The sequence below is a fragment of the Ranitomeya variabilis genome, chromosome 5 (assembly GCF_051348905.1).
Source record: "Ranitomeya variabilis isolate aRanVar5 chromosome 5, aRanVar5.hap1, whole genome shotgun sequence".
Classification (NCBI taxonomy): domain Eukaryota; kingdom Metazoa; phylum Chordata; class Amphibia; order Anura; family Dendrobatidae; genus Ranitomeya; species Ranitomeya variabilis.
Window position 1 is genome coordinate 78,116,769 of NC_135236.1, and position 21,482 is coordinate 78,138,250.

A 21,482-nucleotide genomic window follows, 5' to 3' on the forward strand; every position below is an offset into this window, starting at 1 on the left:
CATCTCGATGGATTTTATTTCAGATCTGCCGGTTTCTCAGAAGATGTCTGTCATCTGGGTGGTGTGTGACCGTTTTTCTAAGATGGTCCATTTGGTTCCTCTGCCCAAGTTGCCTTCTTCTTCCGAGTTGGTTCCTCTGTTTTTTCAAAATGTTGTTCGTTTGCATGGTATTCCTGAGAATATCATTTCTGACAGAGGGACCCAATTCGTGTCTAGATTTTGGCGGGCATTCTGTGCTAGGATGGGCATAGATTTATCTTTTTCGTCCGCTTTCCATCCTCAGACGAATGGCCAGACCGAGCGGACTAATCAGACCCTGGAGACATATCTGAGGTGTTTTGTGTCTGCTGACCAGGATGATTGGGTTGCTTTTTTGCCATTGGCGGAGTTCGCTCTCAATAATCGGGCCAGCTCTGCCACTTTGGTGTCCCCGTTTTTCTGTAATTCGGGGTTTCATCCTCGATTTTCCTCTGGTCAGGTGGAATCTTCGGATTGTCCTGGAGTGGATGCTGTGGTGGAGAGATTGCATCAGATCTGGGGGCAGGTGGTGGACAATTTGAGGTTGTCCCAGGAGAAGACTCAGCTTTTTGCCAACCGCCACCGTCGTGTTGGTCCTCGGCTTTGTGTTGGGGATTTGGTGTGGTTGTCTTCTCGTTTTGTCCCTATGAGGGTCTCTTCTCCTAAATTTAAGCCTCGGTTCATCGGCCCGTATAAGATATTGGAGATCCTTAACCCTGTTTCCTTCCGTTTGGACCTCCCTGCATCCTTTTCTATTCATAACGTTTTTCATCGGTCATTATTGCGCAGGTATGAGGTACCGGTTGTGCCTTCCGTTGAGCCTCCTGCTCCGGTGTTGGTTGAGGGTGAGTTGGAGTACGTTGTGGAGAAAATCTTAGACTCCCGTGTTTCCAGACGGAGACTCCAGTATCTGGTCAAGTGGAAGGGATACGGCCAGGAGGATAATTCTTGGGTGAATGCATCTGATGTTCATGCCTCTGATCTGGTTCGTGCCTTTCATAGGGCCCATCCTGATCGCCCTGGTGGTTCTGGTGAGGGTTCGGTGCCCCCTCCTTGAGGGGGGGGTACTGTTGTGAATTTGGATTCTGGGCTCCCCCGGTGGCTACTGGTGGAATTGAACTGGTGTCTTCATCTTCTCTGTTCACCTGTTCCCATCAAGATGTGGGAGTCGCTATATAACCTTGCTTCTCTGTTAGTTGCTTGCCGGTCAACAATGTTATCAGAAGCCTCTCTGTGCTTGTTCCTGCTCCTAGACAACTACTAGATAAGTTGGACTCTTGTCCATGTTTGTTTTTGCATTTTTGTTCCAGTTCACAGCTGTAGTTTCGTTACTGTGTCTGGAAAGCTCTTGTGAACAGGAATTGCCACTCTGGTGTTATGAGTTAATGCCAGAGTTTTAAAGTAATTTCTGGATGGTGTTTTGAGAGGGTTTTCAGCTGACCATGAAAGTGTCCTTTCTGTCTTCTGCTATGTAGTAAGTGGACCTCAAATTTGCTAAACCTATTTTCATACTACGTTTGTTATTTCATCTTAACTCACCGCCAATACATGTGGGGGGCCTCTGTCTCCTTTCGGGGTATTTCTCTAGAGGTGAGCTAGGACTAATATTTTCCTCTGCTAGCTTTATTTAGTCCTCCGGCTGGTGCTGGGCATCTAGAATCAACGTAGGCATGCTACCCGGCCACTGCTAGTTGTGCGTTAGGTTTAGTTCATGGTCAGCTCAGTTTCCATCTTCCAAGAGCTAGTTCCTATATATGCTTATGCTATGTTCTCTTGCCATTGAGATCATGACAGCGATATCTCTCTTTTATGGGTCGATGATCTCCCGTGGGGATGTGATGTTGGATCCCTTTCACCTGCCCAAAATCTGAGGGGTGTTTGCTGAATACCTGCTCGTACTCGTGCACCACCCTGTAAGCCCCCTGTATTTGATGAGATGGGGTAGAGTCAGTGCCCACATGCAATTCCCGACACCAATCTTTCGAGTGCTCAGCAGAACCTTTGTTCTCCGCCGCGTTTGACGGGACCAAGGGTTCAGGTGTCTGTATTACACTATTATTGACAGTGAACAGTTTGGCGAGCGTGGTATACTTGGTTAGGTGGACCTCTTCCTCCCCACAATTGAGGACACGTACGGGCACTCTCCCCTGTCGGACGTCTACCACCCCCCGGGCTGTCAGAACAGTAGGCCTATTGTCTGAATATACAGGTTCTACCAAGGCCTGGTAGTCCTTACCCCTGAGGCCTATGGCTGCTCGACACCATATTAACATTTCACTCTTGGGAGGTATCGCGATGGGGTTTGAATCACTTACAGTGACACGACCAATCTCACCACCAGTCAGCTCTACCTGCTGTCTTTGCATCAGAGCTCTGATTTCCTTCTGCAGGGCACGTTGCTCACTGTGGCCAGCGTTTTCTGCCACCTGTTGCAACAAAACAATCACTTCTGCAAGACAATTTTCTATAACATTAGTACCAAGAGTCATCATGGGATTACATTCTCGACGATCAATATCTACAATCACAATCCCTTGGGCTTTCAATTCCACCCGCCCCACTTTGATGGTGACCTCCTTATACCCCACTTGTGGCAACGGCTGACCATTACTGGCGATTATGGTGAAATCATCATCAGGGCCACGAGTAATATCAGCGTCCTCCCAATACCGTTTGTAGAGCACGTAAGGTATAGTCGTCACCTGAGAACCGGTGTCCAGCAAAGCATTCAAGGGGATTCCATCAATCACTACAGGGAGAACTGGTCGTCCTCCAATATACTTGGTTCTCCAATGCTGCGGGCCTGACCGTCCTACTCCTGGGGGTTGGCCCTTTGCCCCAGGGGTTGCTCGTTTAAAGGACAGTACCTTGCAAGATGGCCCACCTGGTGACAGCGGCGGCAGATGGGTCGTCCATCATGGGACATCCTCCGGGCTGGAAGCCAACTGGATCTTCTCTTTGGGGGCCTCCTGTAGGGACTGCACCGTCCGGGCCAGGGCAGCAACGCTCTTGGTTAGTTCTTGCATCTGGAGACGAAGTCCTGCAGGGGAGTCGTCCTCGAAGCTCTGGGCGTCGGCCTCCGCGGCAACTGGGGTATCCGATGCCACCTCCTGGTGGTAGGTGAGAGCGGGGCGCCTGGGTGGTACTGCGCGGCTGGGCTGTCGCTCCTGCAATGCCTGGATAGCTTTATCTTTAAACTGCGCAAAAGTCAAGTCTGGATTTTGCATGGCCAGGAAGTGCAATTGGCCCCGCTGGTGACTGCACAGGAGCCCCTCAATGAACCGCTCCTTCAGGATTTTATCTTCATCCTGCATGCTGCCGGGGTCACTCTGCTTAATGGCCCGCATCGCTTCCTGGAGATTAAGGGCATAGTCCCGCAAGCTATCCTGTGACTTTTGTTTGCATCCATAGAAAGTCAGTTTAATCTCTGTAGCAGTGCGAGTATCAAAGGTGGCTTTAAGCTTGGCAAAAATCTGTTGTGCAGTTCCTTTATCCTCAGCGGGCCAGGATTTCAATTCTCTCAGAGCCGCCCCAAAGAGTTGGCCGGTTATCATATGGACCTTCTGGGGCTCGGTTAGGGGATAGAACTCGAGCAGGCTGCAGAGCCCTTCTTTAAAGTCAGTGAACGTATGTGCCTCCCCAGAGTATCGTGGGAGCCTGGCCGCTCCGGGCAGGTAGGGCATGGAGAAGGGCATTATGGCTTTTGCATTAGCGGCAGTGTCCGACTGGCTGATGGGGGCAACGGGTTCTGCGGCAGCCAGTGGTGGTATTAGGGCCGCAGCTTCGCCCGCTGCGGGGACCGGAGCTGCCCCTGCGTCCGCGGCTGCGACCGCCACCTCCTCTCCTCCCGACTCGGACATGGCCGTCCCTTCCTCCCACTAACCTGCTGGAGGTCGGAGTTCCTCTTCCGGGATTGGCGCCTCACCGCGCTTTACGTTCCGCGCTTCTTTTGGCTGATCCCGCCCACGTAGCTGAGGCTCCTCCCTCCGCGCGCGGCAATGGCGAATTTTTGGCGGCAAATGGCACAGCACAGTCTTTTCAATAAAGTACAGTCCAAGCACAATAATCACAGTTCCAAGGCACACATGACCTGATTCTTCAGGCTTAAGTAGATCCTGTTCGTGACGCCAAGTTTGGAGCGCCCCCACACCGCCGCAGGGCCGAGGGGTACCCGGAGCCGGGCCTCTAGGTCTCAGTCCTGGGGTTGTCACGGTGGCTAGACCCGGTCCGTGGCCCTGTCTGTCAGTGGGGGACGTCCGGTGCAATAAGTGGTGTTGTAGCGGTGCAGGTCGCGGTAAATAATGAGGACACCAGTTTGCAGTCTCTTTACCTCTTTACTGAAGATGTTGGAGACCTCAGTCCAGAGCGCTGTTAACTGGGTTTTCAGAGACCGGCCGGTCCAACGACACATCAGGAGTTCTCCTCACAGGTGGGAATCAGTATCTACCTTCTAGCGCTGTGTGTTGTAGTTCTTCCCTGCTGAGCTCCCGGGATAGTCCTCACAACTGTTTCTTTCTGTCTCTACTGTTCTTTCTCCGTCCTCCAGGTGATATGGTAGGACGCACCCGTATGACGGGGTAGGCCTGGAGTTCTTCCGGGACTCTAGAGTCGCCCCTCTCCCACAGCTGCCTCCGTTGTCTGCTTAGGTGTTAAGTGAGACAGCCAACCTGTAATTAGCTGTCCTGCCGTGGTTTGCAATGTACTTAAAGTCTCTTACTTGCTCGGCGTTCCGGCCACCGATTGTTTGCGCCTCAGAAGGATGTTGCCTCGGTCTAACAGCAGGACCCCTTCTGGTATTTCTCCTTTTCTGTATTCCCGTTGTTTACTGGTTAGTTCTGCTCTGAGGAGTCTGCCAGGATCCCCATCCCTGACAGGTCCTCTCACTAGCTCTTCCCAGCTACTTCTCCCTGTCTTCCTGTCCAACCCCCAGTTTTACCAGAGTTGTGAGGAGTGGCCTACTAGATAGGACCACCCCCCCTGGTGGCCGGAGTGTGAAGTGTGGTGTGAGTGTACCTGGTCAGAGAAACTCCTTTAGTGCAATCAGACGTACCACAGCTCCCCATAGTGGCGGAGCCACAGTACTGCAACAACCAGGACTCTGGGGTGCTGCAGTTAAACCTCTGACCGATTTGACCAAGAAAGGTGCAGATGTGGTGAATTGGTCCTCTGCGGCTGTGGAGGCCTTTCAGGAGCTTAAGCGTCGTTTTACTTCTGCCCCTGTGTTGCGTCAGCCAGATGTTTCTCTCCCTTTTCAGGTTGAGGTTGACGCTTCTGAGATTGGGGCAGGAGCTGTTCTGTCTCAGAGAAGCTCTGATGGCTCTGTGTTGAAGCCGTGTGCTTTCTTCTCCAGAAAGTTTTCGCCTGCTGAGCGTAATTATGATGTCGGCAATCGGGAGTTGTTGGCTACGAAGTGGGCATTCGAGGAGTGGCGACATTGGCTTGAGGGAGCCAAGCATCGTGTTGTGGTCTTGACCGACCATAAGAATCTGATTTACCTTGAGTCGGCCAAGCGCTTGAATCCTAGACAGGCTCGGTGGTCTTTGTTTTTCTCCCGTTTTGATTTTGTGGTCTCGTATCTTCCGGGATCTAAGAATGTGAAAGCTGATGCCTTGTCTAGGAGTTTTTTGCCTGATTCTCCTGGAGTCCGTGAGCCGGCTGGTATTCTCAAAGAGGGGGTGATTCTTTCTGCTATCTCCCCTGATTTGCGGCGGGTGCTTCAGGAGTTTCAGGCTGATAGACCCGACCGCTGTCCTGTGGGGAAATTGTTTGTTCCTGATAGATGGACTAATAAGGTGATTTCTGAGATCCATTGTTCGGTGTTGGCTGGTCATCCTGGGATCTTTGGAACCAGAGATTTGGTTGCCAGGTCCTTTTGGTGGCCTTCTTTGTCACGGGATGTGCGTTCCTTCGTGCAGTCCTGTGGAATATGTGCTCGGGCTAAGCCCTGCTGTTCTCGTGCTAGTGGGTTGCTTTTGCCCTTGCCTATCCCTGAGAGGCCCTGGACGCATATTTCCATGGATTTTATTTCTGATCTTCCTGTGTCTCAGAAGATGTCTGTCATCTGGGTGGTTTGTGACCGGTTTTCTAAAATGGTCCATTTGGTACCTTTGCCTAAGTTGCCTTCCTCCTCTGATTTGGTTCCTTTGTTTTTCCAGCATGTGGTTCGTTTGCATGGTATTCCGGAGAATATTGTGTCTGACAGAGGTACCCAGTTTGTTTCTAGGTTTTGGTGGTCCTTTTGTGGTAGAATGGGCATTAATTTGTCTTTTTCTTCGGCATTTCACCCTCAGACAAATGGACAGACGGAGCGAACCAATCAGACCTTGGAAACCTATTTGAGATGCTTTGTGTCTGCTGATCAGGATGATTGGGTTACCTTCTTGCCGTTGGCCGAGTTTGCCCTTAATAATCGGGCTAGTTCGGCTACTTTGGTTTTGCCTTTTTTTTGCAATTTCGGTTTTCATCCTCGTTTTTCTTCAGGGCAGGTTGAGTCTTCGGACTGTCCTGGGGTCGATTCTGTGGTGGACAGGTTGCAGCGGATTTGGACTCATGTGGTGGACAATTTAACATTGTCTCAGGAAAAGGCTCAACGTTTTGCTAACCGCCGTCGGTGCGTTGGTCCCCGGCTTCGGGTTGGGGATTTGGTCTGGTTGTCTTCTCGTCATGTTCCTATGAAGGTCTCTTCCCCTAAGTTCAAACCTCGTTTTATTGGTCCTTATAGGATTTCGGAAATTATCAATCCGGTGTCTTTTCGTTTGGCCCTTCCAGCTTCGTTTTCCATTCATAATGTGTTCCATAGATCTTTGTTGCGGAGATATGTGGTGCCCATGGTTCCCTCCGTTGACCCTCCTGCTCCGGTGTTGGTTGAGGGGGAGCTGGAATATGTGGTGGAGAAGATTTTGGATTCTCATCTTTCAAGGCGGAAACTTCAGTATTTGGTCAAGTGGAAGGGTTATGGCCAGGAGGATAACTCTTGGGTTTTTGCCTCCGATGTCCATGCTGCCGATTTGGTACATGCTTTTCATTTGGCTTGTCCCGATCGGCCTGGGGGCTCTGGTGAGGGTTCGGTGACCCCTCCTCAAGGGGGGGGGTACTGTTGTGAATTCCGTTCTTGGGCTCCATCCTGTGGTTGCGAATGGTATTTTTGGGAGTTCTGCTCTTGGGCTCCCTCTGGTGGTTTCAAGTGGAACTTAGCAGCTGCGTTCACTAATCGGTTTCCTGGCCTTGTTATTTAACTGGGCTTTTGGCTTTAGTGGATGCCAGCTGTCAATGTATTTCCTGTGGATTCAGTTCTTTCCTGGAAGTTCTCTGTTGGCCAGTGCAGAGGCATCTAGGCAGAGTTAGGTACGCTCCACGGCTATTTCTAGTGTTGGTGTTAGGAGTAGGGATTGCGGTCAGTAAAGTTACCACCTCCTCAGAGCTAGTCATATTTTTGTTTTACCCACCAGGTCATTTCAGTGCTGCTCTGTAGTGAGTCCATGATTGGTTTTGCCCACCAGGTCATCTCAGCACCGCTCCGTACCCACCAGGTCATAACACACTCCCCTCCCTTGGTATATATGCTCCCCATTGGCACTAGGGAGTTGCCAGTAATAGTTCTTCTTCCTGGTTTGGTGGTGATAAAGAGAATTCAGTGTTTGGAAGTTGGAGAGTTTTTCTGGAGATTGCGGTGTGGTGTTGGTTTGCGCTTTTTTCCTTATCCTCTCCGATTTGGTTTCACCTTAGGGTACTGTCACACAGTGGCACTTTGATCGCTACGACGGTACGATCCGTGACGTTCCAGCGATATCCATACGATATCGCTGTGTCTGACACGCAGCAGCGATCAGGGACCCTGCTGAGAATCGTAAGTCGTAGCAGATCGTTTGGAACTTTCTTTCGTCGCTGGATCTCCCGCTGTCATCACTGGATCGTTGTGTGTGACAGCGATCCAGCGATGCGTTCGCTTGTAACCAGGGTAAACATCGGGTTACTAAGCGCAGGGCCGTGGTTACCAGCGTAAAAGTAAAAAAAAAAAAAAACGTACATACTCACATTCCGGTGTCCTTCAGGTCCCTTGCCGTCTGCTTCCCGCTCTGACTGACTGCCGGCCGGAGCAGAGCACAGCGGTGACGTCACCGATGTGATCTGCTTTCACTTTACGGCGGCACTCAGTCAGAGCGGGAAGCAGACGGCAAGGGACCTGAAGGACACCGGAATGTGAGTATGTACGTTTTTTTTTTTTTTACTTTTACGCTGGTAACCAGGGTAAACATCGGGTTACTAAGCGCGGCCCTGCGCTTAGTAACCCGATGTTTACCCTGGTTACCCGGGACCTCGGCATCGTTGGTCGCTGGAGAGCGGTCTGTGTGACAGCTCCCCAGCGACCACACAACGACTTTCCAACGATCACGGCCAGGTCGTATCGCTGGTCGTGATCGTTGGAAAGTTGCAGAGTGTGACAGTACCCTTACTATAACTACTTTGGTTCCTACTATGTTGTTAAGTGAGTATATTTGTTTGATAGTAGTTTTCTTTTACAAGTGTCTGTTTACTCCTGTCTATCTGGTCAGCGTTTTTCTATAAAATTCGGCCCTGACCTCCCTGGGTGGGGAGGGATCAGATAAGGATTAAGTGAGTATATATGTTTGATAGTGGTTTTCTTTTACAACTGTCTGTTTACTCTTGTCTGTGTAGTTAGTGTTTTCCTATAAAATTCGGCCCTTATCTCCCTGGGTGGAGGAGGGATCAGATAAGGGTTAAGTTAGGAGCATAGCTAGGTATGAGACCCTGGCTACTCCACTCTCCAGGGTAATCCGAGGGACAGGGTAGACTATGGTGTTTCTAGTTTGAGGGAGCATGTAGGTGCCCACAGTCCCTTGATACTACGTGACAAGTGAGGGCCCTGCTTGCAAGCTTACAATCTATGAAGGTTTATGGACTGAGCAGTGTACCTGTGAATCCATCTATAAGGTGAGATAAACACTATTAAGCAGCAGCACAGGTCTGTGTATGTTTGTGCCCTTTTTAATCTGCTCTTCCCTCTCTTCTCCAAAGACTGACTGACTTTGGAATAGGATAGCACACACAGAAAGCAGAGGGAAAGGGAAGAAGTGGTTCATAAGTTGAGAAAGAAGCAAAATTCTATATTAAGATATATAACAAAGATTTCTACTGGCCACGGTAATGACCAGAGTTATAATCACATGCAGCCAGGCGGAGCACTTGGCCCCATCCTTACTCTCTGTATGAAAACACTAGATGGGGGCCCGATGCTATCGCATTGGGAGGGTGGTAATGTCGCGATGGGGGCAGGCTTTGCAGGGTTGAGAATCTCTCCCCCCATGTGCTCACCCACCTATCCACTCTCTCTTTCCCCATGTGCTGACTTCTCCCGTCTGTGCTCTCTTCTTTGACCTGTCTACCCCATGTGCTATTTCCCCCTTTTCTCTCCTTTCTGTGTTGTTTTCTCCCCTCAAAGACAATACTGAAATTATTTTTTAAAAACAGTCAGTGAAATATTTTATCTGACAAAATGTATCCTCTGTGATCCCTTGCTGTAATGTCAGTATTGTCTTTTGCTTCCTCCCCTGCCCAGGAGATGAGTTATGCTCCGTACACGGTCAGACACAGGCAATTTTTAAAATGAACTTTCGTTTGTGGGAAAAGCCCTTTAATGTGACCGGCTTCCTCTGCCTGTAGACACGTTGTGCATCTGCCTCCGGGATCAGCCGAATGATTCACTGCACCTGCGTGTAGTTCGCACAGGTGAGGTAAATCAGACATCTTTGTGCAGACAGATAATGGCGGTCAAATTAAAACTGCGCATGCGCTCCTCCTGTACAAAGATGGCGGCAGTCAGTGAATCATTCGCTGATCCCGGTGGCGCCGTGTTCATGACGATGTTGCACTGGTGGTACCGCGCAAGAGGCTGAGTGAGTGTGTGTGTGAGTGTTGCGTACGGCGTATAGAGTGTGTGTGTGGTGCGACAGTGTTCTGCTGGTGGTAATAGGTTGGTACCACCAGCAGTTTCCATATTGAGAGACCCATCACTTGGGTGTCCCAATATGGCAGTCGGTGAACTTCCTCCGCTTGGAATTCTGGGATACGGTGACATCTGGACAGAACAGGAAATGAAAACATTACAAGGCAATTATATAAATAGATGCACCATGTGGATTTGGTCATAGTACTTTGGGAGAAGTGAAGTAAATTGTGTTGCAAGGCTTTGCTTACCCAAAGTCTTGTTGATAGTCATCAAGTTTTCCTTCAAAGTTTCTCTTTCATTCTTGATTGAGTCCTGGACCCAGGATGCTGAGTAGGAATTAAATACAGGTTATTCCAAGATTGTAGCACTGGTTACATAAATATCATTAAGAATTGAAGGGGTTGTCTAAGATTAGAAAACTATGACTGCTTTTCTCCAAAAAAAACTTCCACACCTCTCTATATGGATTGTGACTACTACATTGCAATAAATGGAGCTGGGCTGCAATACTACACTCAAAAAGGCAACCATGTATTCCCAATCCCTTTTACATGCTAGTCACCATTTTTCTTCAGCTCAGCCAGTTGATTGGAGATATTGGAGTCTGAAATAGAATTAGAATTTGGTATCAGATCCAGAAAACACTCAACCGACATTGCATTACCTTGTGTATAGAGATTAGATCAGGTCCTTCAAACTAAGAGATGATATAATGACTGTATGGGATTCAAAAATTATGTCTGCTTTTCCCATCCTCATAATTGCCCCCATACTGTCACGACTCTGCTGTTGGGTGTCCCAGGACCAGGGGATCCTTCCCTGTCCCTAACGCTAGAGGAACCCTAGCTCGCTCTGGTCCCCCGATTACTTCTGATGGTGAAGATGCCGGGGCCATGTAACTTGCCTTAGCTCCTGAATCCGCCCTCAGCCTGTACCCTTCTCTCACCCAGGGAAGAGGGGAGTAGAAGTGTACTATAATACACCAACCAGGCTAACAAGGTAATATGAACAGGGATAAAAGGAAAATACCAATCATATAAATATACTCACACAAACAACAGGGTACACACCGGGAATGGAAGATGGGGTAAAACCAAAGTAGGAGAAGGGAATTACCACACACCCAAAACCTAGCAACAGTCACAGATAAATCCACCAAACGTCATCACAAATAACCAACGACCTCCAGCCATGCAGCATAAGCTATCTCTGGTAATGTGTGCTTGCCAGGACCCAGGTTATATAGGAGATGGGAGTGGCTAAGGCTGGTTTCACACGCGTTTTTATCTGCATGCGTTTTTAAAAAAACGCATGTGTGAAAAACGCATGTAAACGCGGTAAAACGCATGCGTTTTTTAGACGCATGCGTTTTTATAGAAAAACACAAGAAAACACAAGAAAACACAAGAAAAAACAAGAAAACCCTAACCCTAACCCTACCCCTAACCCTAACCCTAAACGTGACTGAAATACGTGGCACTGAAATACGTGCAACTGAAATACGTGCAACTGAAATACGTGGTACTTAAATACGTGGCACTTAAATATGTGGCACGTGGCACTTAAATACGTGGTATGTGGCACTTAAATACGTGGCACGTGGCACTTAAATACGTGGCACGTGGCACTTAAATACGTGGCACGTGGCACTTAAATATGTGGTACTTAAATACGTGGCACTTAAATACGTGGCACGTGGCACTTAAATACGTGGCACGTGGCACTTAAATACGTGGCACGTGGCACTTAAATATGTGGTACTTAAATACGTGGCACTTAAATACGTGGCACGTGGCACTTAAATACGTGGCACGTGGCACTTAAATACGTGGCACGTGGCACTTAAATATGTGGTACTTAAATACGTGGCACTTTAATACGTGGCACGTGGCACTTTAATATGTGGCACGTGGCACTTAAATACGTGGCACGTGGCATACGTGGCACTGAAATACGTGATACGTGGCACTTAAATACGTGGCAATATGACTGTCAGAAAATGTTCATTAAACGGTTAGGGGTGAGGTTAGGGGTAGAGTTAGGGTTAGGGTTTGGATCCCTTTATCACCTTGATGGTGGTGGGTGGCTTTTCAGTGTGTTTTCTGGTTTTTTTCTATAAAAACGCATGCGTTTTTAGCGCAAACAAACGCATGTGCTTAAAAACGCATGCGTTTACATAGACAGCAATGCATTTTTTTGCCGCGAAAAAACGCATGCGTTTTTTCGCGGCAAGAAAACGCGCAAGAAAATACTGCAGGTAGCATTTTTGAAAATGAACGCATGCAGACAAAAAACGCATGCGTTTGAAAACGCGACCAAACGCATGTGCAAAAAAACGCATGCATTTTCAATGTTAAATATAGGAAAAAAAACGCATGCGTTTTTTGTGCAAAAAACGCTGCAGACAAAAACGCAAGTGTGAAACCAGCCTAAGGGTATGTGTCCACGTTCAGGATTGCATCAGGATTTGGTCAGGATTTTCCATCAGTATTTGTAAGCCAAAACCAGGAGTGGAACAATTAGAGGAAAAGTATAATAGAAACATATGCTCCACTTCTGTATTTATCACCGACTCCTGGTTTTGGCTTACAAATACTGATGAAAAATCCTGACCAAATCCTGATGCAATCCTGAACGTGGACACATACCCTCAGAGAGAACAGCTGAGCCTTAATGCAGGAAAGGTTCCAGGAGCTCCCAACTGAGCAGATTAACCACTGCACTGCTAAAAGAAACCTGCACTATTAATAATATGAATGTGAGGTGCTTCTAATCAGTGCAGAAGTAGGAGAAATCACATGCTGCAGTCTTCTGGCTCCTCTTTGTCACAGTAAACCCTTGACACATACAGTACAATTTTTATCCATGGACTGTGTCTGGTATTGTGTATGAGCCTCAACTGCAAACAAAGCCTGTAGTTAATGTTGGTGTTCCTTAGAGGGAAAAAGTTAAACTTTTTTTTTTGAGTGTAGGTCAATTTAAAAAAAACCCACAAAATAGCTCTTTGCGACCCTGGTCTTACATAGTTACTCTTCCAACCAATAAACATCAGCTTTGATGGTCAATACATTAACAAAAAAATTGCAAAGCTATTTATTTACCTAAAATGGCTTTGGTGGCCCAAAAAACTCACTCCGAAGGGCCCATCACAGTTTGTCTCCCTACTCTCTAAATTGCTATCCACTGACTTATGCCAAATGTAATCCAGCTGTAGCAGAAGGGACATGAAGGCAGATTACAGGGAGTAGGGAGGGTCTTTGTCTCTCTACATGAAGGTCTTGTATCTGTAGAAACTAAGGATGAGTTTCTTTTCTCATTATTTCTGCTCTCTTAATTGTCACACTGCATACTGGAACACTCAAGAGGCTTTCATTTCGGAGCAGGCCATAGGACCATAACAGACGCAGTGCAGAAAGTTACAGATCATAAGGATCAGGACAGTTCCTACACTGATATGTGCATGAAAAAGCAGTATTAATATAATATACTAGATGGTGGCCCGATTCTGCATCGGGTATTCTAGAATATGTATGTATGTATGTACGTCGCGCTTAGCACAGCCACATAGTATATAGCACAGCCACATAGTATATAACACAGCCACGTAGTATATAACACAGCCACGTAGTATATAACACAGACAGCCACGTAGTATATAGCACAGCCAGCCACGTAGTATATAGCACAGCCACATAGTATATAACACAGCCACGTAGTATATAACACAGACAGCCACGTATATAGCACAGCCACGTAGTATATAGCACAGCCACGTAGTATATAGGACAGCCACATAGTATATAGGACAGCCACATAGTATATAGCAGCCACCCAGTATATAACACAGCCCACGCAGTATATAACACAGCCCACGTAATATATAGCACAGCCCACGTAATATATAGCACAGGCCACGTAGTATATAACACAGTCCACCCAGTATATAACACTGCCCACATAGTATATAGCAGCCAGGCAGTATATAACACAGCCCACATAATATATATCACTGCCCACGTAGTATATAACACAGCCCACGTAGTATATAACACAGGCCACGCAGTATATAACACAGCACACGCAGTATATAACACAGCCCACGCAGTATATAGCAGTGTGGGCACCATATCCCTGTTAAAAAAAATAGTTATATGCTCACCCTCCGGCGTCCAACGAAGCTGTCCCGATGCGCGCGATGCTGCCGCCAGCTTCTGTTCCCAGTGATGCATTGCGAAATTGCCCAGATGACTTAGTGGTCTTGCGAGACCGCTAAGTCATCTGGGTAATTTCACAATTCATCACTGGAAACGGAAGCTGGTGGCAGCATCGCGCGCATCGGTGGACATCGGAAGGTGAGAATAGCACAATTTTTTGTTTTTTATTATTATTTTTAACATTATATCTTTTTACTATTGATGCTGCATAGGCAGCAACAATAGTAAAAAGTTGGTCCGGGATGGGGCAACACACTGGCACTGACTGGAGGGGAGTAGGGAGGGGGCACTGACTAGGGAGGGGCCAATTCGCGGCCGGACTAAGCTTGTCGCTGATTGGTTGCGGGATTTCCGTTACAGAAAGACAGGCAAACAGAAGATGTGAGGAAAAGGTAGGAAGACCCGGCTTCTAATCTGATTTTGGATGAAATGACATGCACGCTTTTAGGACTTTTGGAACCAAAAACTGACTATTTCCGTAAACAATGACTATTGATTAATTTTCTTACAGCAAACAATATGCCAGTGTTAACTATGTTCTTTCTATTCAGTCGTTTAGAAACAGGAAGCTAGAATACCTTTTCAGAGTGAGAACCTAGACAAACAATTCTCTACTTTCAGGGGTAAACCTTTGACCTTTTCGACATTTAGAAATATTAGGCAAATCACCAGGAGTATTATTATATTCAAAATGTTTGCCATAAATTATGTAGAAAATTATCGAAATGTCATATATGGGAAAACTGGAGAATTCTGCCGTTTCATCTCGATTTAGAAATATGGAGTGAATCTCCTGAAAAAGTACTCACAATAGATGAAGATGATGCTTGTCAGAAGAATCAAGAAGAGAAACGTGAGAAGCAGGTAGAATATCAGAACCATCTTCTTCCAACGGCATACTCGCTTCTCAGCTGGTCCAGTGATTTGTTCCACTAAAATACAAGAAAATCAACTATGATAATAGAATCACTTTTGGAATAAATCAAGCCAGACATGTCACTTGAAGCAAAGATCACCAAGTTACGACTTGTCTACTTTGGACACATCATGCAAAGAGAGCAATCACTGGAGAAGGACATCATGGTTGGATGAATAGAAGGAATAAGGCGAAAGGAAGACCAGCAACTCGATGGCTTGATACTATCTAGGTTACAGTGGTGAAGACCCTGGTGGACCTATCTGGGCTTGCACAAGATTGATCTCCCTACAGATCATTCATCAAGTCACCATGGCTCGAGATCGAGCAGAAGTTTGGTGAAAAATAAAATAGAAGGACAGATCACTAGGAAGCCATCTATTGTCTTACATTTTTTCCTTCATTTTCCTGATATCTATGATTTTTAGTAGAAAAGTGTCATAGATCATTACAAGGGGCACTAAAGTAAACGAGCATCAATTTAATCTTTTTAAGTTAGTAGTCTTTTAGAGTCCTATCCATATGGTCTAATAGTGCAGAGCCCAAAGAAATCCTGTAGTGTTGTCCAAAAATATTGGCAACTCTTCCATGTCACACTATACAGATGACAAGGATCTGTCACCTGCACAAAATAGAAAAAAATCTTTTATTGATCCTTTTCCAATAAATCAACCAGTTTTCATTTATTTCTTCCACTGCTAATTGAAGAAATTTAACTGGCTGAGACGCGGCCTGGTGATCGATATAATAAGTGTAATCAAAGTATCAGCTCGAAAGGGCTTCTATGCACAAAGTTGGAGTAAACCAGTTTCCTCAGCGGGCCCCAAGGACACTCTTGATTTTCACCCTTGTATCCCCGTATCGGGATCTGGCCTTAGCTGTAGACACCTGGGTTGTGTCCACAGAGTAGGTGAAGGGCGTTGTAGAGAGTTAAAGGTAGAATGATCAACAAGCCAAGTCAGAATCAAATACCAAAGACATAGGGAAGAATAGAGGTCAAGTTTAGAGAGTGAAGTAAAGACCTGAAGCAGAAGCCAAGAGACCAGGGTGAGATCCAGAGGTCATCTAAGAGGTTAATCAGCAGAGTTGTAAAGGTATATAAGAATATAAAGGGTCAACCAAATATAATTGCCTCAGGAGCAGAGCATATTGAGCAATAACTGGCAATAGCAGTATATCACAAGGAGATGGAAATAATGAGCCAAGCACTTCCATTGGTGGCCAAACCCAACATACCATAGGTCCAATACCCAGCATAAGCATTGGCCAATCAGCTGGATCTTCAATATTCTGATCTCTGAAATTAATATAAATGCAGGAGGGGACGGTTTACCTTCGGAGGCATGAGTAGTTGTGTGGGCTGGATGGCTGAGTGCCACCACCCAGAGATGACATCACCACCTCTTCCTCTGATGTCAGCACTGTCCACACAGTGGCACCTGACAATGTAGGAAGGTGACATGGGGGTCGGGAGAGAGAGGATTCCTTGCCAGCAAGCTACAAGCAGCAGGGACCTCGCCATCTTAACGCAAGTAGGAAAGGCTTACGGACCTCACCTGGGAGAGGGATCACCTTTGCCTCCAAGCCAGCCGGACCACAGCTACCCCTGCACTTGGTACCCTGGACTGTGGATTACCACCATGAGTAAACCAAGTAAAGACTTTATAACTTGTGTCCTCCACTTATTCGTCGGCATACAACATCCTTGCCACACACCTTGGGAGCCCTGGGGACCCCGTTTCACCTGTGGGAAGCGTCACCATCCAGCCGCCATACCATCACCCCAGAGGACCCCTTTTAAGCTGCATCAGTCCCTACTCACCGAGAACCAAAGTTGGCATCACGAACAATAGACTTTATACCATATCCCCTTTAAAGACCTTTCCCCTTTAATTGGGCGCCCAGGGCCATGGACCGGGTCGCAGCCACCGTGACTTCCCCTTTAAGACCGGACCCGGTACCGAGTACCCCACGGCCCTGGTAGGGCATTCCAATTCTCCCAGAAATAAAATGTAACACCTAGCGACATGATCAATGACAAGTGTCGGATTGCGGAGATTTGACTGCTTGGACCACCACTGATCACAAAAAAGGGGTCCTGTGTCCCGTTTTACTGGCGCTGCCGTGGTGCATAAAACGCCATTCTGAGTGTACAGGGCTCATACAGATAAGCAAGCTATCTCTGTGGGATAAAGGACCCCAATTTCTGTGATCTGTGGGGGTCCCAACAGCTGAACCCACAATAATGGGAACACTTTGTTTTTGTTCTTGGAAATCCCCTTAATACAGAGATATTCTGGTAGTTCCCTGTGAGAGGGAAACATTCGCACGCTCAATACCCACACTATTTAAATGTGGACCTTTGCATCGACTGCTTCCTCTTTTAGAAGGTCACATACAGATTCCTGCGGCTGCTTACCTGTCTGCTGATCTCTGAATGCTGCATTTACCGCTGGAGACGAGAAGTCGAGACCTAAGGGAAGAAGATTGAAAAATGTCCTAACATATGAATGGGACTGGCCGTAGTCCATAGACATGGGAAACACATACATACAACATACGGTATATCTTCTGCTGGGTGGTCCTGTTCACTTACCTATTCGTGGTGGCTGAAATGGTGGAGAAGCTCCTAGTCCTGACAGTAAAGAGCACACATAAGACAGCGACTTTAGAGATAAAATGTTATCAATAGGCTTATTAATTAAAGGGACACTTCAGGCAAAGCTGATACACAACGGGGTGCCTAGCGCAAGCAACACCAAAGATCATGTACCATCATGTGGGGGGGGGTTTACAAAAAACGGAACCCTTGACAAAGAGCCTCGTTCCCTCTCGCACTTGACACTTTTATAAAAAATAAAAAAACTATAGAAAAAAAAACAACACGAACACACATGAACATTTTTATACAAAGGCATTTTTTTTCCATGGATGGTCACTACTCATGGTATTAAAATAATGCCGCCATATAGTGTCCACATAAGACATTCATATATTTTCCGATACTGTCATACCATGTCCAAATCGTACTACCATACAATACCTGAATGTCAACCTCATTCCGTATGCAAATACTACCGTATAATGTCCACATAGGACAGTCATGTATTTCCCAATACCTTCATAACATGTCCAAATCCTACTGCCATACAATGCTCGAATGTCAACCTCATACCATATGCAAATAATACTACCATATAATGTCCACATAGGACAGTCATTTAATTACCACTTCCAAATGTCAAGTGGTGGAGTGCTGTGGATTATTCTGTACTGCTGGGATTATTTCTTTCCCATTACTGACATTGAAGGTCCAAGTAGACCCGCAATAAGTGCCCAATAATACTACCACTATGTAATGCCAAATTACTGAAGGACTGTAAAGAAATGAATGCTAAAGTCCCTGGAGGTCCCCGGCTGTGAAGATTTACATGCTGCACATTCACGTTGCCCATGGAGGTCCAGTCTTTATGGTGCCCATGGGATACCGCGCTGGGCCATTGCTGAGTTTGCCACACCATAGGGATCACACAGGGTATTACGGTATATTTGCCTATAGAGTACGTGCAGTATCAGTAAATCATGGTGCGTAGAGAGGATGAATATAAATTCTTACCATGAGTTGTATTTCTCCCTCTATCAAAACTGTTTGGAGCCTGATCCATATCTGCAAGAAATATTTGACAATGACCAGGAATAAATTAATAGAAATGAGGCCATTGGCTAAAAGCAAAACGGGCCTGTCCTGGTAATGTTTCACGTGGCCACATCTTTATTCATAGCTTTTTCTTTGCCCTTTCTCACCCTTCTTAGTCCTGCATTTCCCACTTTTGGAGATTTTAGCTGTCGGCAGCTCAGTTCTAGAATAGATAAAACGGCCACTAGAAGAACTTGCACACTTATGCATTGCACTTATACAGTGCCAAGATATGCTCTGGCTCAATTTCTTGGTTTTACTTGACATTTTTTGCACTCTGTACAAACAGGGGGGCGTGACTTCCCTTTTTTGGGCTGTTCATTTTGGTTACATAGCTTTCCACAGGCGGGTGTCTTAACCCAAGTGCTACTCTGCCCTTATCTATCTTTTTTTACATCTGCTGATACATACAAGAGTTAGGTACCATCCCGATTGGGGTACACTTTATCGTGGTGGGATGGCTTTTACACTCTTTTTTTTTTAATAAAACAGTGTTAACTAAGTACCCTGTATCATTTACGTGTACTATTACTAATTATTTACTAACTATGGGGTATTTTTTCATTTTTTTATTCTAGGTTATGTTTGTTAAATGGCCACAGTGTGAATGCGCACCTACACATTGCACTTATACCAACATATGCTCTGGCTCAATTTATTTGGTTTTGGTTTATTTAACCTTACAGTCAAGGAAGCCATACTTAATGGTGTACATATATGAAAGAGTAGACATATCATATTACAGTGATGTACAAGCTGTGGTGCTCCCTGCATGACCTGACAGCTAGCATTCAGTTCTGCAGAAGACGGAGCACAACAGCGTAGAGATTAGGATGGGTACCCATGCCAGAATGGATATATAATCCTTAATTATAGTTTACATTTAATCTCTTTCTGCCTTTCCTGACTGACAGCTCCTCAGTGTCCCTCCTCTCTGCTGAGATCTCACACTGCTCTGTTCCAGCTGCATTGCCTGTCAGGGCAGGGTGGGAGAGAACCGAATACTCTTGGACTCATGAGCTTTCTCTTTAGATGGACTCGTAAAACGTTCATCTTAATATCAGGATTATACAGTTATTCTGACATAGATTGTCAAAGTAAGTACACCAATCTCATCAAACCTATGTAATAATGTATACAGCTTGTATTGTGAAATCTGGTCACAGATTCACTTTCAGTTGTACAATTTTTGAGGTGTTTTTTTTTACATTTTAGTTGCAGGTCTTTTTTGCCTGTGGTTTCGTTCCCCTTCTTTAAGCGTTCTGGTACAGCAAGCACCTTCCTGTTGTCAATCACATTCTCATAGTCATCGGCGTCGTCATCAGATATTCCACACACTGAGGACAAGAAGACACATTCACATTATGAAACCTGATGAAGGAGTTACAGTAGGTCAGTTTCTGACAACCTCATTTAGCCACTTTTTAAGCTTTGGATTAACGTTTCAATACCCGGACCTCTTATTGCTCTAGTGCCTTGAGTTTAGGTCACCATCGCTTTCTGGGATGACATTCGGCACAGTAGAGCCCTGGAGGGACTGAAAATGTATTTACATGGGGTTGAGTCTGCCATCTACACCAAATGGACACCCCACCCTGGTCAGTCTGAGCTTCAAAGGGAAACAGATGGTCATAGGGAGTAGATAGAGACGCGGAATATTTAAATACAAAGTCCTGGCCCCTAAATTCTCCCATCATCCAGGCACAAACAGCAATTTTTAAATAGTCCAATCTGGGCCGTCCTGGAAACCCAAGCCCAGTGCCTGGCGTATAAAAGTTGGGCAACAGAAAGTATAGGTGTTCACATGTGGGTGTCAGCCATTGCTGGTTATGATCCATAATTAATTTTCTCCACACCCAAGGCAAAAGAAAAACAACTAGGTACTTTCTGTTATTTCCACCTTTTTATTTTATGTTTTTGCATATTTGTGCATCTTTTTATCTGTCAGTAAGATCAAACCCCTTCCCCAAATCGCATATATGGGCATGCAAGCCTTTGACAGCAAAATCCATAGACACCTTTGTATCTTCTAACTGTTGCTGCATTCCGAAGTAATCAGCATTTTCATTCATTTGCAAATGTAGCATTAAATGTTCTGGGTGTGATAGATCACTTACTGAGCCTCTGCCACTGAGGTTTTTTCCCTGCCTAGCACCAGTCTCTTTAGGTTGATTGCTAGCTCATTGTCTGTGTGACATGAGGCGCCAAGGAAGAAAATCAGATCAGGACACATCAATAAAGCTAAAGAGGCCGATACTAAGCAGGAAAACAACCTGGGGAGACAAAGGTCCAGGAAGTGCTCTGTTAAGTCCAGAGCACTTAATGCCTTGTTTACACATGAATCAAAACACTGATTTCTTGGGAATGCAGCAACAGATAGACGATATAAAGGTGTCAGTTGATTTAGCTTTCAAAGACCTGTGTGCCATATAAGCAGTTTGGGGAAGTTGATCTTACTGACAGATTCCCTTTAAGAGTCAGATTAGTTTCTAAGTATTTTAATTCCTGTACAAAGGTATTCGATACATAATTTCATGCCAATAAAATATACTTATTATAAGTTCTTTCAGGATTCAAAGACTCATACATGCAGTCTGAAAATAAAACCCTTCTTTATTACATCCAGGGAATGAAAACTTGATAATGTTCAAATGATGCGGGGATTGTTAG

The 21,482-nt window shown here is 46.0% G+C and overlaps 1 protein-coding gene across 6 annotated transcripts in view; it reads right to left on the reverse strand.

Annotated features, from left to right (window-relative positions):
• The window catches only part of LOC143774687 (uncharacterized), an 80,352-nt gene that overhangs the window by 23,103 nt on the left and 35,767 nt on the right, over positions 1 to 21,482 (reverse strand). For 4 of the 6 annotated variants that reach the window (XM_077262448.1, XM_077262443.1, XM_077262447.1 and 1 more), the window contains exons 2-8: positions 20,021 to 20,149; positions 18,732 to 18,782; positions 17,712 to 17,750; positions 17,535 to 17,588; positions 15,009 to 15,131; positions 10,548 to 10,589; positions 10,234 to 10,311 (exon numbers count right to left, since the gene is read on the reverse strand). In XM_077262448.1, coding sequence (XP_077118563.1) covers positions 10,234 to 10,311; positions 10,548 to 10,589; positions 15,009 to 15,131; positions 17,535 to 17,588; positions 17,712 to 17,750; positions 18,732 to 18,780 — 385 coding nt within the window. In that variant the 5' untranslated portion in view covers positions 18,781 to 18,782; positions 20,021 to 20,149. The remainder of the gene's footprint in view (positions 1 to 10,233; positions 10,312 to 10,547; positions 10,590 to 15,008; positions 15,132 to 17,534; positions 17,589 to 17,711; positions 17,751 to 18,731; positions 18,783 to 20,020; positions 20,150 to 21,482) is intronic. The other 2 variants (XM_077262444.1, XM_077262446.1) reach the window with 2 other exon arrangements.